The following is an 11,791-nucleotide window of genomic DNA, read 5'->3' on the forward strand; positions in this document are numbered from 1 at the left end:
TTTTCTCGCAAAGGCCAACCATCAATTACAATTTCATTTTCATTTAATTAAAATAGGTGTGGAGCTTTTTCTTCCTTTTGTGATGGGGTGTAAGTGTAGTGGAAAGACTGACAAAAACCATTGTATAGCTGTTGTGTCCTAAGACCTTTTTGTGAAAAAAAAACTGATTCATTCATGTTGCGGAGCAAATCCTATTGTGCTCTCTTCTTTGCTTTCTCGTACAATTTTGAATGCTATATTTATTGTGAAACAGACTACTGTTGATTTTTACTGTGTTACAGTTGTTACCAAAGATAGGTCTCTGTTTTGTTTATAACCATATGCTAATTAAAATGTTGTTTGTTTCCTACTAACCTCCTTACTCTGTGAGAAAATAGCTAATTACTGACATTATTACTGTGTGAGAAAATAGTTAGTCACTGAGATGGTGTTACAGATAGTGATAATGAGGAGACAGCCAGAAGTAGCTAATCACCAAGGATGGGATAACAAGAAGTAGTTAATCACTTCAAGGTTCTTTTATGGGTCAAGTATGTACTCCTATACCAATTTGGATAGAGCTGTGGCTACTTCAAGGAACATCCTTAGCATCCTCAAGAAGTTGGCAAACTTACACTAAACTTTTACTGTCCTGAGATGTCTCAATATCTTAAAAAGATAATGTGAGGAAGGGTCTCCTTCCACAAATGACCACTGAGAAGCTCACACTCATGCAGAATTGTTTTGCTGATGCAGCAAAATTTAATATGTGTGTGCAAAAAGGCTGTTCAGTCATCCAAATGAATATGTAAGCCTAGGTGGAGTTATGTATCAGGTAGGCGGAATTATGAGAATCTTTTGTGTATAAGTAATAGGTCAGTATCCCCGGTGAGGTTTGCTAGATTTGTGGGTTGTCCCCCTAGCACCCGACATCAAATAAAGCAATATCTCCTCTCTAACTACTTTTGGTTTTGGGAGCTTTTATTTCAGGTAACAGTTATTGATAACTAATATATAGAAAAAGGACTTTGGATCTTTCTCTCTGCATAATCTTGGACTTGATACTTGACTAATTGAAGCTTCAAGTTTCAAGAGCATTGGTGCAATTACTTTCTACAGACATAGACTGCCATATTGTTCCTAGAAAATTCTGCAAAAATTCTTACCAGAAGTTTTACAGGCAGAAGGTCGTCTCCACTACTGGAGCAACAAGTTGCCTTCTGGCCAGAAGAAGAACAGAAGCAAAGAACTCCAGCAACACAATGATGGAGGCTTTATCAACACTTAGAGAGTAAGCCAAAGGAAATGGCTTATCTAGGCAGAACAGTCAAAACACATGTTTAGCTCACCAAGATCTGTCTGTCGAAGACAGTATGCTTTAAGAGATTTTCTTTTCTCCAAATGTGTTCATCTCTTCAGAAAATGTCTGAGAACAAGATACGTTCCTACAGTCATCTAAAACCATGCAACACATCCTATACCAATGGACAACTGCTACCTAGAACCCAAAACTACAGTCAAAATCCAGTTTTAATACTAAATTGGAGAGGGGAAAGGGTAGGAGGAGAGCGGAGAAAGGTCTCCTGACCCAACAGGGACTGCTAATTCTTCTGCAGATTATTTTTCATTTACGTACAACCTATGTCAAGACAAAACATGCACTCAGACTATTTATCTAGCTGCTCCAAAATACTTTAACAGAAGTACATTACTTTTCAGTTGTCAGAGCACAGAGAACCTAAGATAACTAAGGCTATTACGGCTTTTTTTGGAGAAGCAGTTTAGCTTTTGTTTTGGGTTTTGGGGGTTTGTGGGTTTTTTTTGAAAGAGATTTCCCCATTTGGAATTTGGGTTATGAAAGTAATTTACATTTTTCTATCGGCTTTAATTGTGGACTACAATGTAGATATTAAAAAACTAAGCCCTGAATAGCAACTATAAAAATACCACCTCTTTCATATTATTTCGTAACACAGCGAATAATGACACAGAGACTCTCCCCAAGTCAAAGGCCCTCAGACTTCCAACATTACTGATATACATGACAACACTGGGAATTAAGAACAACACACACACACTTACACCTTGGAACATCCTAGTGGAAATTCTCCAAAAATATGAGCAATGCAGCCTTTTGGAAGACAACTACAGGAAAAATGTTTCAAGAATCAACAGTTTCAAAGCGGGTATTGTTCGAGATGACAGCATCCATATACCAAACATTTTGCTTCAAAATACTAAGGTACAACCAGAAAGAATGATCTTATTCTTACAGAATAGATTTATATAGCTGAAGAATTACAACAATTGTGTGCATAGAAAATGCTATCTTACCTTCCTTTTTTAACCATTTCACAATGTTTCCTTCTTCCATTGTAGGAGAAAGTGCAGGCATGAGAACCTTAATACCAGGTGTACCTGTAAAACAAGCACATGATTATCTAGACTAAATACTTTTTGAGTATAATTATTTTTTCAGTTAACTGCTTAACACAAATGAAACTTAAAGTGCATAAATCTGAAAGACAGCTGAACAAAAATTCACTGTGATGATTTTTTTTAAGCTTACAACCAAGCATGCACTCCCAAGAGCACGAAGGAAAACAAGGCACTAGCTATAGAACCTGCATGTTAAACAGAAAACACCACTAGCACTCGCTAGATACTCGCACTGCTTCAGCTTTGATTCAATTGATTTTTAATGGAAACTTTCTCCACGACCAAATATTGGTGCATTCTTTAAAAAATACAAACTAGTATTTCAAGTACCCCTCAGTTCAGCCTGACCTACTGAACAATCCTTCGGTGCATGCAAGTGAAACAGGGTTTTATCATTTTTGTCCAACAGGAATGTAAACAGAAAAAAAATCTGCAACTTGCTTAGATCTCCAACTACTCACAAGCTATTGTGTGGAGAATGAAAAAGCAGCTAAAAAAAAAAACATTTGAGAAAAAAAATCAGCAGCCAGCATGAAGCTGTGATTTATTTTTTTTAATTCCCCCTCACCCCTGAAATGCCATAAATTTCAAAGCTGAGCCAGCTAATATCCCCTGCCTCTTGTGTATCAGGGGCATTTATACTAAACCAAATCCCATTTCCATTTTGGGGGGCTTTCCACACATGGCCCTGCATATGCTTAATTCTGCCCCTGTCAGGGTTCTTTGAGCAAAACCTTGGTTAAAATGCTGTGCCACGGCCTCCGATTTACTCCAAGACACAACTGAATGAGACGAGTCTCAAAGACTTGTCCTCTTATTTACTGCTTGCTTGGTAGGAAAGGAAGTCTGAATGTAAGACTTGTCAGCAAGCCCAGAGGAAAGAACACACACACAGACAGGCATGCACATGTATCTCAGCCCTTGAGACAGGCCAGAACTGCTGCAATAATGAGAAATTGGGTAAGAGGTATTGATACGTTCCCTGCTGATGAACCATGATGTGATACAAAGGATAGTATACCTCCACCCACAAATTCCTCGGTAGTATTTACCATAGTTTTTCTTCCTAGTTATGCGGTATGTCAGCAGTATGATTATGAATGTATGACCAGAGTACCAGCCAGGCAGGCATCTTGTCTTCTGCCTTAGAGCACTTACCCATCCTCAGGCTTCTAGTCACGGGCATGTAAGTGTGAGGACAGACTGGAGTGTAATTGTGCTGAACGTATCTAGCCCACTGCTAGAATCCTTTCCAACTCTTGACCTAGAGCTATATAAGCTAGATACTTAAATATTTTGATTATGACCTCAGTCTTAACGCTGAACTTCAATATTAAGAGCACACCAAGGCCAAGCATATAATCTCATTTCCCCAAAGTACAAAAATTTTAAAAAAAAAAAAAAAAAAGAGAGAGAGAGAATTCAGAGTCCTGAATTGCTAGACAGAAGTTTCATTGGTCTTACCAAAACCCACCACAAACACTGTCTCTTCCTTTCTCCTCTCCTCCTGCTCTTTGCTGTGGAATTTTTTCCAGATGACAGGTTAAAGCATATCTTTAAAATTAATAAAGGTCCCCTGACCCTAGTACTCGAGATACTGATGATCTACCTCTTTCACAATGTTTATTTATCCTTTCTGCTAGGAAACTATATGTATTTTGCAGACTAAAATTGCCTAATCTCAAGTTTCAGTGATTGGATCTTACGTCTGTTAAAAAGCTTGAAAGATTTCTCATTATAGAGATCTTTCACATGGGTAAGTGTCTATACATAGAGAGCAGGTAAATTCTTAGCCAAATAAAAAGATATGAAGAGTCCAATGTATTTAAACAACACAACACCACAACCTCTCTGGCCCTGTAACACCACATACTAGACACAGCGAGGCAGCAAATCACTTCAGTCTGCCAACTTAGTAAACCCATACACAGACAGAAGTGGCCCTGCACAGCAGCAAGCTGTATGCTATGTGAGATTCTTCTGAGGACAGGGCTCATGATACAGCACATTCCTCGGTTTCAGAGCGCACTACCTCTCCTGTCATTTGACCCAGTATACCAAAGTAGTATTCTGACATACAGCTTGTAATAGAAGAGATACGAGAATGCTTCTCGTTACTCCTTACTTCCAAGTTCTAAGAGTTCCCATGATTAAGATCTCAGAGAAGACAAAAAAGAAGTGAAACTTCAATTAATATACAATGATTTAAGGTAATTAAAAGTGCCCACCCATGTCCTGTATATTCATTAATGTTAATACATCCAATAAATCTGACCTTGTCTTTCACATTGCTACAGAATTACGAAAGAATAAACCATTACACTTGTAAAAGAATGTAGGTATTCAACCATAAATATTTCAGAGGTTCAGTAGAGTTAAAAACTTTACATAGCTCTTCAATTGTTTCTATTATTTCCATTATTATTTAATCTCTCTCCCCACACCTCTCTAGCGGATGAGCCACAAGGCAGGGACTGAGGGAGCAAAGTCCTTCCCACTGTAAGAGAAGATCAGGCTCAAGACCACCTAAGGAACCTGAACCCACACAAGTCTGTGGGACCCAATGAGACGCATCCCAGAGTCCTGAAGGAACCGGCTGATGTAGTTGCCAAGCCATTCTTTACATATTTGAAAAGTCACAGCAGTCAGGTGAAGTCCGTGGTGACTGGAAGAAGGGAAACACTGCACCCATTTTTAAAAAGGATAGAAAGGAGCCCCTGGGAACTACCGACCTGTCAGCCTCACCACTGTGCCTGGGAAGATCATAGAACAGATCCTCCTTGAAGCTATGCTAAGGCACAGGGAGGACGGGGAGGTGATTTGAGACAGCCAGCATGTCTTCAACAGGGGCAAGTCCTGCCAGACCAACCTAGTGGCCTTCTATGACAAGGGAAGATCTGCAGATATCATCTATCTGGACTTCTCTAAGGCCTTTGACATGGTCCCTCACAACATCCTTCACCCTACGTTGGGGAGAGACGGATTTGATGGGTAGACTGTTTGGTGGAAGAGGAATTGGCTGGATGGTTGCATCCAGAGAGTGGTGGTCAACAACTCAATATAGAGATAGACATCAGTGAGAAGTGGTGTCACTCAGGGGTCCCTATTGGGACCGGTACTGCCTTCATCAGTGACGTAGGCAGTGGGATCGAGTGCACCCTCAGCAAGTTTGCAGACAACACCAAGCTGAGTGGTGTGGTTGACATGCCTGAGGGACAAGATGCCATCCAGAGGCACCTGGACAAGCTTGAGAAGTGGGCCCATGTGAACCTGGTTAGGCTCAGCAAGGCCAAGTGCAAGGTCCTGCACCTGGGTCAGGGCAAGCCCTGGTATCAGTACAGGCTGGGGGATGAAGGTATTGAGAGTAGCCCTGAGGAGAAGGACTTGGGTGGATGAAAAGCTGAACATGAGCCAGCAATGTGCACTCGCAGCCCAGAAGACCAGCTGTATCCTGGGCTGCATCAAGAGGAGCATAGACAGCAGGTCCAGGGAGGTGATTCTGGCCCTCTGCTCAGCTCTGGTGAGACCCCACGTGGAGTACTGCATTCAGCTCTGGAGCCCTCAGCCCAGGAAGGACATGGACCTGTTGGAGCAGTTCCTGAGAAGGGCCACAAATACGAGGAGAGGGACCTGTGTGGACAGGCTGAGAGAGTTGGGGTTGTTCAGCCTGGAGAAGAGGCAGCTCCCAGGAAAACTTATGGTGGCCTTTCAGTACTTACAGGGGGCCTACAGGAAAGATGGGAACAGACGTTTTTATAGTATCTATAGTGACAAGATAAGGACTAACGGTTTTAAACTAAAAGAGGGTAGATTCATGCTAGATATAAGGAAGAAATTTTTTACAGTGAGGGTGGTGAGACACTGGAACAGGTTGCCCAGAGAGACGGTGGATGCCCCATCCCTGGAAACATTCAATGTCAGGTTGGATGGTGCTCTGAGCAACCTGATCTAGTTGAAGATGTCCCTGCTCATTGCAGGGGTGATTGGACAAGATGACTTTTAAAGATCCCTTCCAACCCAAAACATTCCATGATTTGTTTAAAAACATGTACTGGAAACATTGTAGCAAGCCTCCAATAACCTCAGCAGCCATCAATGATCTTGACACTTTAAAATGCACCAAGAGCAGAGAGCAAATTACGCATTCCTTCAAGTCCCCAGGACAACACCACAATCAGGGTCATGCTCCCCAGAACACTTCAACTGTGGAAGCGAGCCCAGTGTATGCTTAGTTCTTGTTCCCAGAAAACTGCATGAGCAAATATACATATTTGTCTCAGCCTTCTATTCTCAGGTTAATTTTCCTTTTCCAAATCAGTCCGAGAAATTAATATATTCTTTCCATATTTAGAAATGTATCCAGACAGCGTTCCTCATCACACTGGCAATTCCCATTTGAATCACCTCCAAAGACTTTCTTTTAAAAATTTCTTCTTGCAACCTCTCACCTTGAACCAATACACACATTCTTAACATAGTTCATTTTTCTATGTTATTCTGTGAATGTGTCTCTCTCTTCATTTTCCAAATCATGTTTTGTCTATGATAATTTTTCAAGTACCACAAATTAAAGCATGGGTTCAGTCTTCTTTACTCTATATGTTTACTGAAAAAAAAAAATTTACAGTAAGTAGAAAAATAATACATTACAGGATGCAAAGAAGCATTCTCCATTTAATTTGTCTAACTTGACAGTCAGCTTTGACAATCAAAACATGATTTTGAAGTCATATCCCACAAATATCTAGGACTATATAAAATTAGTGAGTCTAGGACTATCTAGAACTAGTGAATATGCTTCACTGAAAAAAGTGAAAGCATTCCACGTTTCTAATGAGGAAAAAAAATTAATGTTTAAACACAGTGGTTCACATGTTTCACTTCAGTAAAGAGTCTCTTGAACCATTTCCCAGAATATGTTCCATACTTTGGCATAAATGCAAAATCGATCAACACATTTGTGCCACTACGAGCAACTAACACAAAACATACAGTCCATTCTGGTCCTTTGATCAAGTTTGGAGAGAAGATCCATCAGCAAGTACACATGAAGTGTGTTTAAAAAAAAAAAAAAAACAAAAACACCACAAAAACACACACCCCAAAAAAACACCCTCCAAAACAACCAACACACACACCCACAAAACCCACCACAGGATACAAAGCAGAAGGAAGAATACAGAAATCAAGGCACACGCCAAATCCAAAAGAAACTGCCATTTTCTATACTACTGTGCCTCACTGCAAGAACGTTAACAGTAATTGAGAAGCAGCACTCAAACTGACCTTAGAAGGTATATGACTATACCTAATAGCCAATCCAGTAGGCTAACAGACTTCTCAGGCACTTAATGACTTAATACTAAGTCACACTAAAACAAAACCACACCACACATAATCAACCCACTTGCCACTAGATAAAAACTCCTTCATTCTTCCCTAGCTTTCCACCAGGAACACAGAATATTTGACTTGTAAGGCCTAGGCAACTAATAAAGGCTTGTTAGGAACTTTGCTGCTACCTGAGAAAGACCAATATATCATATAGCTCAAAGGAAAATTATTTTTTGGAAAAAACCCTACAGTGTTCTACTACTCCTATTTGGGAAGACATGGGGAGCCCAAGGGCTAGTCATCAGCTTCAGCAGGCAAGGGAATATGAACCCTCTTAATGAGATAACATTATCTCCATATCACTGATGTAAATCCAAGTGCTAGCAGAATAGTTCACTCTGCAGCACACAGCAGAAGAGTAAACAATGTCCATCTTTCCATTTCTAGTTCCATGTTTTATGCTGTATATAGAGTATTAGAACTCGAATAGCGTTCTTTCCCTTCTTGACCTATGGAAACACTTCAGTGCAATTCTGTCCTCACAAATCTGTACATATATTTAGAAACTGTAAGAAAACTAAAGTTTGAAAACTATCCCTATGCTCCACTTTCTTTGAAGACGCTAAATACATGATCCTGAACTCTATCATTTCATGATCACTACAACTTAGGGTGCCCCCTACCTTAATGATCTCCACCAGTCCCTCTGTGTTTGTCAGTACCAGGTCCAGGAGTGCTCCTCTCCTTGTTGGCTCCTGCACCGCCTGTGTTCAAAAAGTTATCATCAATGCACTGCAGGAGCCTCCTGGACTGTGCGTGCCTGGCTGTGTGGTCTTCCCAGCAGATATCATGCTGGGATGTGGGGGAGTAATACACATTTTTAATCTATTTTATTGTTTGTGGTAATTACACCTGAATGTTGATTATTAAATAGCAACTTAGGTATATGGCATAAAGCTAGCATGAATTATTTAGAAAATTCATTACAAATTTCTAGTCAGCTGTAGCAAGCAAGTTGTTCAGAAAAAACACACATAAAAACTGAATCAGCAGAGAGCTGAGAATCCCTACACTGGAAAACCACATGCAGGTTTGTCCATCGTCCCCCCCACCTCCTATACTCATCAGCAAAACTTCAGATCTATTTCTAGGCTGGTCTTGCTGATATATTGAAGAAAGAAAAGTATTCCTGACACTCTCAGTAAATTTGTTGGGCAGAAGACTTGAAAAAACACAACACTAAGAAAAGTAATAAATTATCTCAAGACATTTTAAAATTGAGCTATCTAGGGAAGAATGTTATCTTCAGAAATAATGTTGATTAACATGGACAGCCATGTCAGCAAAAAAAAGTAGACAAAGTATACCAACAGATTGCTTTACTTGTATTACTTTTCACAGAACTTCCTTATTCTCATGACTTCTACGCAGCCTGATCTGAATCGTGCAGAATTATATAACAAAATTATAATAGTTACAGCAGCCATTACAGTAATGCACAAAAAAAGATTTCAGCAGACTTGTCAATGCTGTCACACTGATTATAAAACTCAATTTCTAATTACTTTCAGCTGTCTGGAGGTCAGATGCAGTCAATAAGTTCATTGAAAAACTTCACAGAGAACACATTTACTAACATTACTTGCGATGCTTTAAAATAATTTCATAGCTACAAAATCAAAGTGCTTTTTAAATAAGAAAAGCATTTCTTCTCTCTACAATGTATCAGAAATCTAATTTTGCAAGGCAGCACAACGATCGCATTTTGAATGGGGCCAATTCAGGCAAAAAGTTTTAAGCCATGCCTCTTGTTCCACGTTAACTTAATATCAATCCATGATACAACCAAAAGGAGCTGATCAGTCTTCTGCTCCAATTGCTCATGTTCACACTTTTATTCATACTACCAATAGTACTAATATTCATGCTGGTGCCCAGTTATCCAGACTGGGGAATGGATTTTGCTGGAAGTTAACCTGATCACAAAAACACAATTTCAGTCAAGTTAGCTTCCTGTTCTGGCTCATCATAGAGCAGTACAAACAAAATCAACACCCAAAATGGGCAGTGGGAACTAGGACAGAATTTAAATTGAGTTAAAGCAACTATGAAACTACAATACAAATGCTTATGCAAAGGAAAGGAAAAAAAAAATGAGGTGCACTTCAGCTCCATTTTCTCCACTCCAGTCTCACCAACCTATCCATCCTGTGTGCGTGCATTTAATGGTCATACATAGAGATGTCTGTGTTCAGAGAAGTTCAGTAGTGTTGCAATTAAGAGACTTGGTTCAGCAACACAAGAACAGTTGCAAAACAATGGTCTCCTTTCAAAGCTATTTTAGTCACTTTTCAGTTAATGATCACACACATCCAAAACCAGGCTTAAATGTGTCTCAAAAAAAAAAATAATTTTACAATGAACAATTCCCTTCATCAAATAATATTTTCCCTTGTTAAATCAAGAAAAACCTAACTGTGCTAATAAAAGGAGCCATTGGATTCATATAGGTTAGTTGCACTGTACGGGCAGTCCTTACAAGCACTCTAGGAAGTAAATATCGTTGCTCTTTCATTATGTGTAAGGGAAAAGTTCTGACAATTTTCCAGTACAGAGCTCATGTCCATAATATAATTTTGAGCCACGAACATATGAAACTTCTGAAGTCTCAGTCACCATCCATCAATTTTACTGCTATCAGCAGTAACTGTGTTATTACATATCAATTATCTGAATAAAAAAGGAGAAAGACTTAGAAAAACTTCACATAAACAGTAGCTGCTATTTTAAAGAAAACCATCTGCATATCCAAAGAGAATTTGTTTCCGTGACACATTTTAAGAATCGAGTCTGGGCATGACACTTCTGTCTCCTTACTTCTCTTCCATTAAGAGATTCTATGCACGTTTAGGCTGTGTATCAAGCAGACTAAAGATCAGGGGTTTAAGAGAAGAGCAGACCATTAAACTTCTATAGTATCCTATTAACTACAATCTGAGAACCCCATTGAGAGCAAATTTTGTACTTAAACTTACTTAGCATAACACAGGTTCACTGCCTCTTTTGGACCTCCTTTGATATGGAAACAGCTACAGCATTGTCAAATCATAATCTCATAGGTTGATTTCTATGAAACCCAAACTCCATTTAAAAAAAAAAAAAAATTCTCTTTCAGTACACTTACACCTAGGAAGCACTGAACTATTTTCAATTGTAAGCACTTTTTTTTCTTATCCACAGCATTTACATATTTGAAGGCCTAGTCTCCCATCAATCTGTTTTCCTCTTTAGACTCCAATTCCTTCATTTTTTTCTCCGTGACCACATTTCATAGACCTTTAATAATTATCAAGTCTCTCTCTCAATTATTTGCCATTAGCTACACCCTTCCTGATGTATTTCTGGAACTTCCGGAGACCAAACGGCACCCTACCAAACTAACCCATCTCCGCAGCCTCTCATCCACTTCCCAATCCGTCATTGCTACCCGGTTTCTCCTACTCAGTACATCAACGCTCCCTTTCGGCCCTGCCACCCACCTGGTTAACACCAGGCACTCGCACCTGCCCACCACCTTGCACAGCCTTTACTCCTCCCCAGTACCACCTACCCTCATCCCTTACTGAACGTCGCGGCTCCTCCGCAAGCATCTGCAGTAGGCCAACAGCACAGGGCCCCGACTAACAACAAAGGGCTGATCCAACCCGTTACTCACCCCGTAGCGCTCTGGTCTCGTGCAAACGCCCCCAGCCTCCTTGAGCAGGGAAAGACACGCCGGTGCCGAGAGCTGGCCGCCCCCTCAGCAGGAGCCTAGCCACCCCCTTGCCACCGCAGCTCAACCGCAAGGAAGCTGCCATCTTGCTTCTCCTCTCTTCCCTGCCCTCCCCAGGACCGGGGCTGTCTCTGTCACTGCCTGAGCAGAAAAAAAAAAAAAAAAAAAAAAAAAGTGACGCGCAGCACCCGGCAGCCAAGCCTCCTTAGCGCCGAGAAGCAGCTTCACTAGTACCCCCTGCCCTGCCCCCGACCACCTGCACCTGAC

The 11,791-nt window shown here is 40.4% G+C and overlaps 1 protein-coding gene across 2 annotated transcripts in view; it reads right to left on the reverse strand.

Moving 5' to 3' along the window:
- Positions 1-11,791, reverse strand: part of PDHX (pyruvate dehydrogenase complex component X) — a 52,434-nt gene that overhangs the window by 40,308 nt on the left and 335 nt on the right. The window contains exons 1-3 of one of the 2 annotated variants that reach the window (XM_054201107.1): positions 11,468-11,579; positions 8,436-8,516; positions 2,314-2,397 (exon numbers count right to left, since the gene is read on the reverse strand). In XM_054201107.1, the coding sequence (XP_054057082.1) occupies positions 2,314-2,374 (61 nt within the window). In that variant the 5' untranslated portion in view covers positions 2,375-2,397; positions 8,436-8,516; positions 11,468-11,579. Of the gene's footprint in view, positions 1-2,313; positions 2,398-8,435; positions 8,517-11,467; positions 11,666-11,791 lie in introns of those variants that run through there. The other variant, XM_054201106.1, reaches the window with a different exon arrangement.

This window comes from Rissa tridactyla, chromosome 4 (genome assembly GCF_028500815.1).
Source record: "Rissa tridactyla isolate bRisTri1 chromosome 4, bRisTri1.patW.cur.20221130, whole genome shotgun sequence".
Lineage (NCBI taxonomy): Eukaryota > Metazoa > Chordata > Aves > Charadriiformes > Laridae > Rissa > Rissa tridactyla.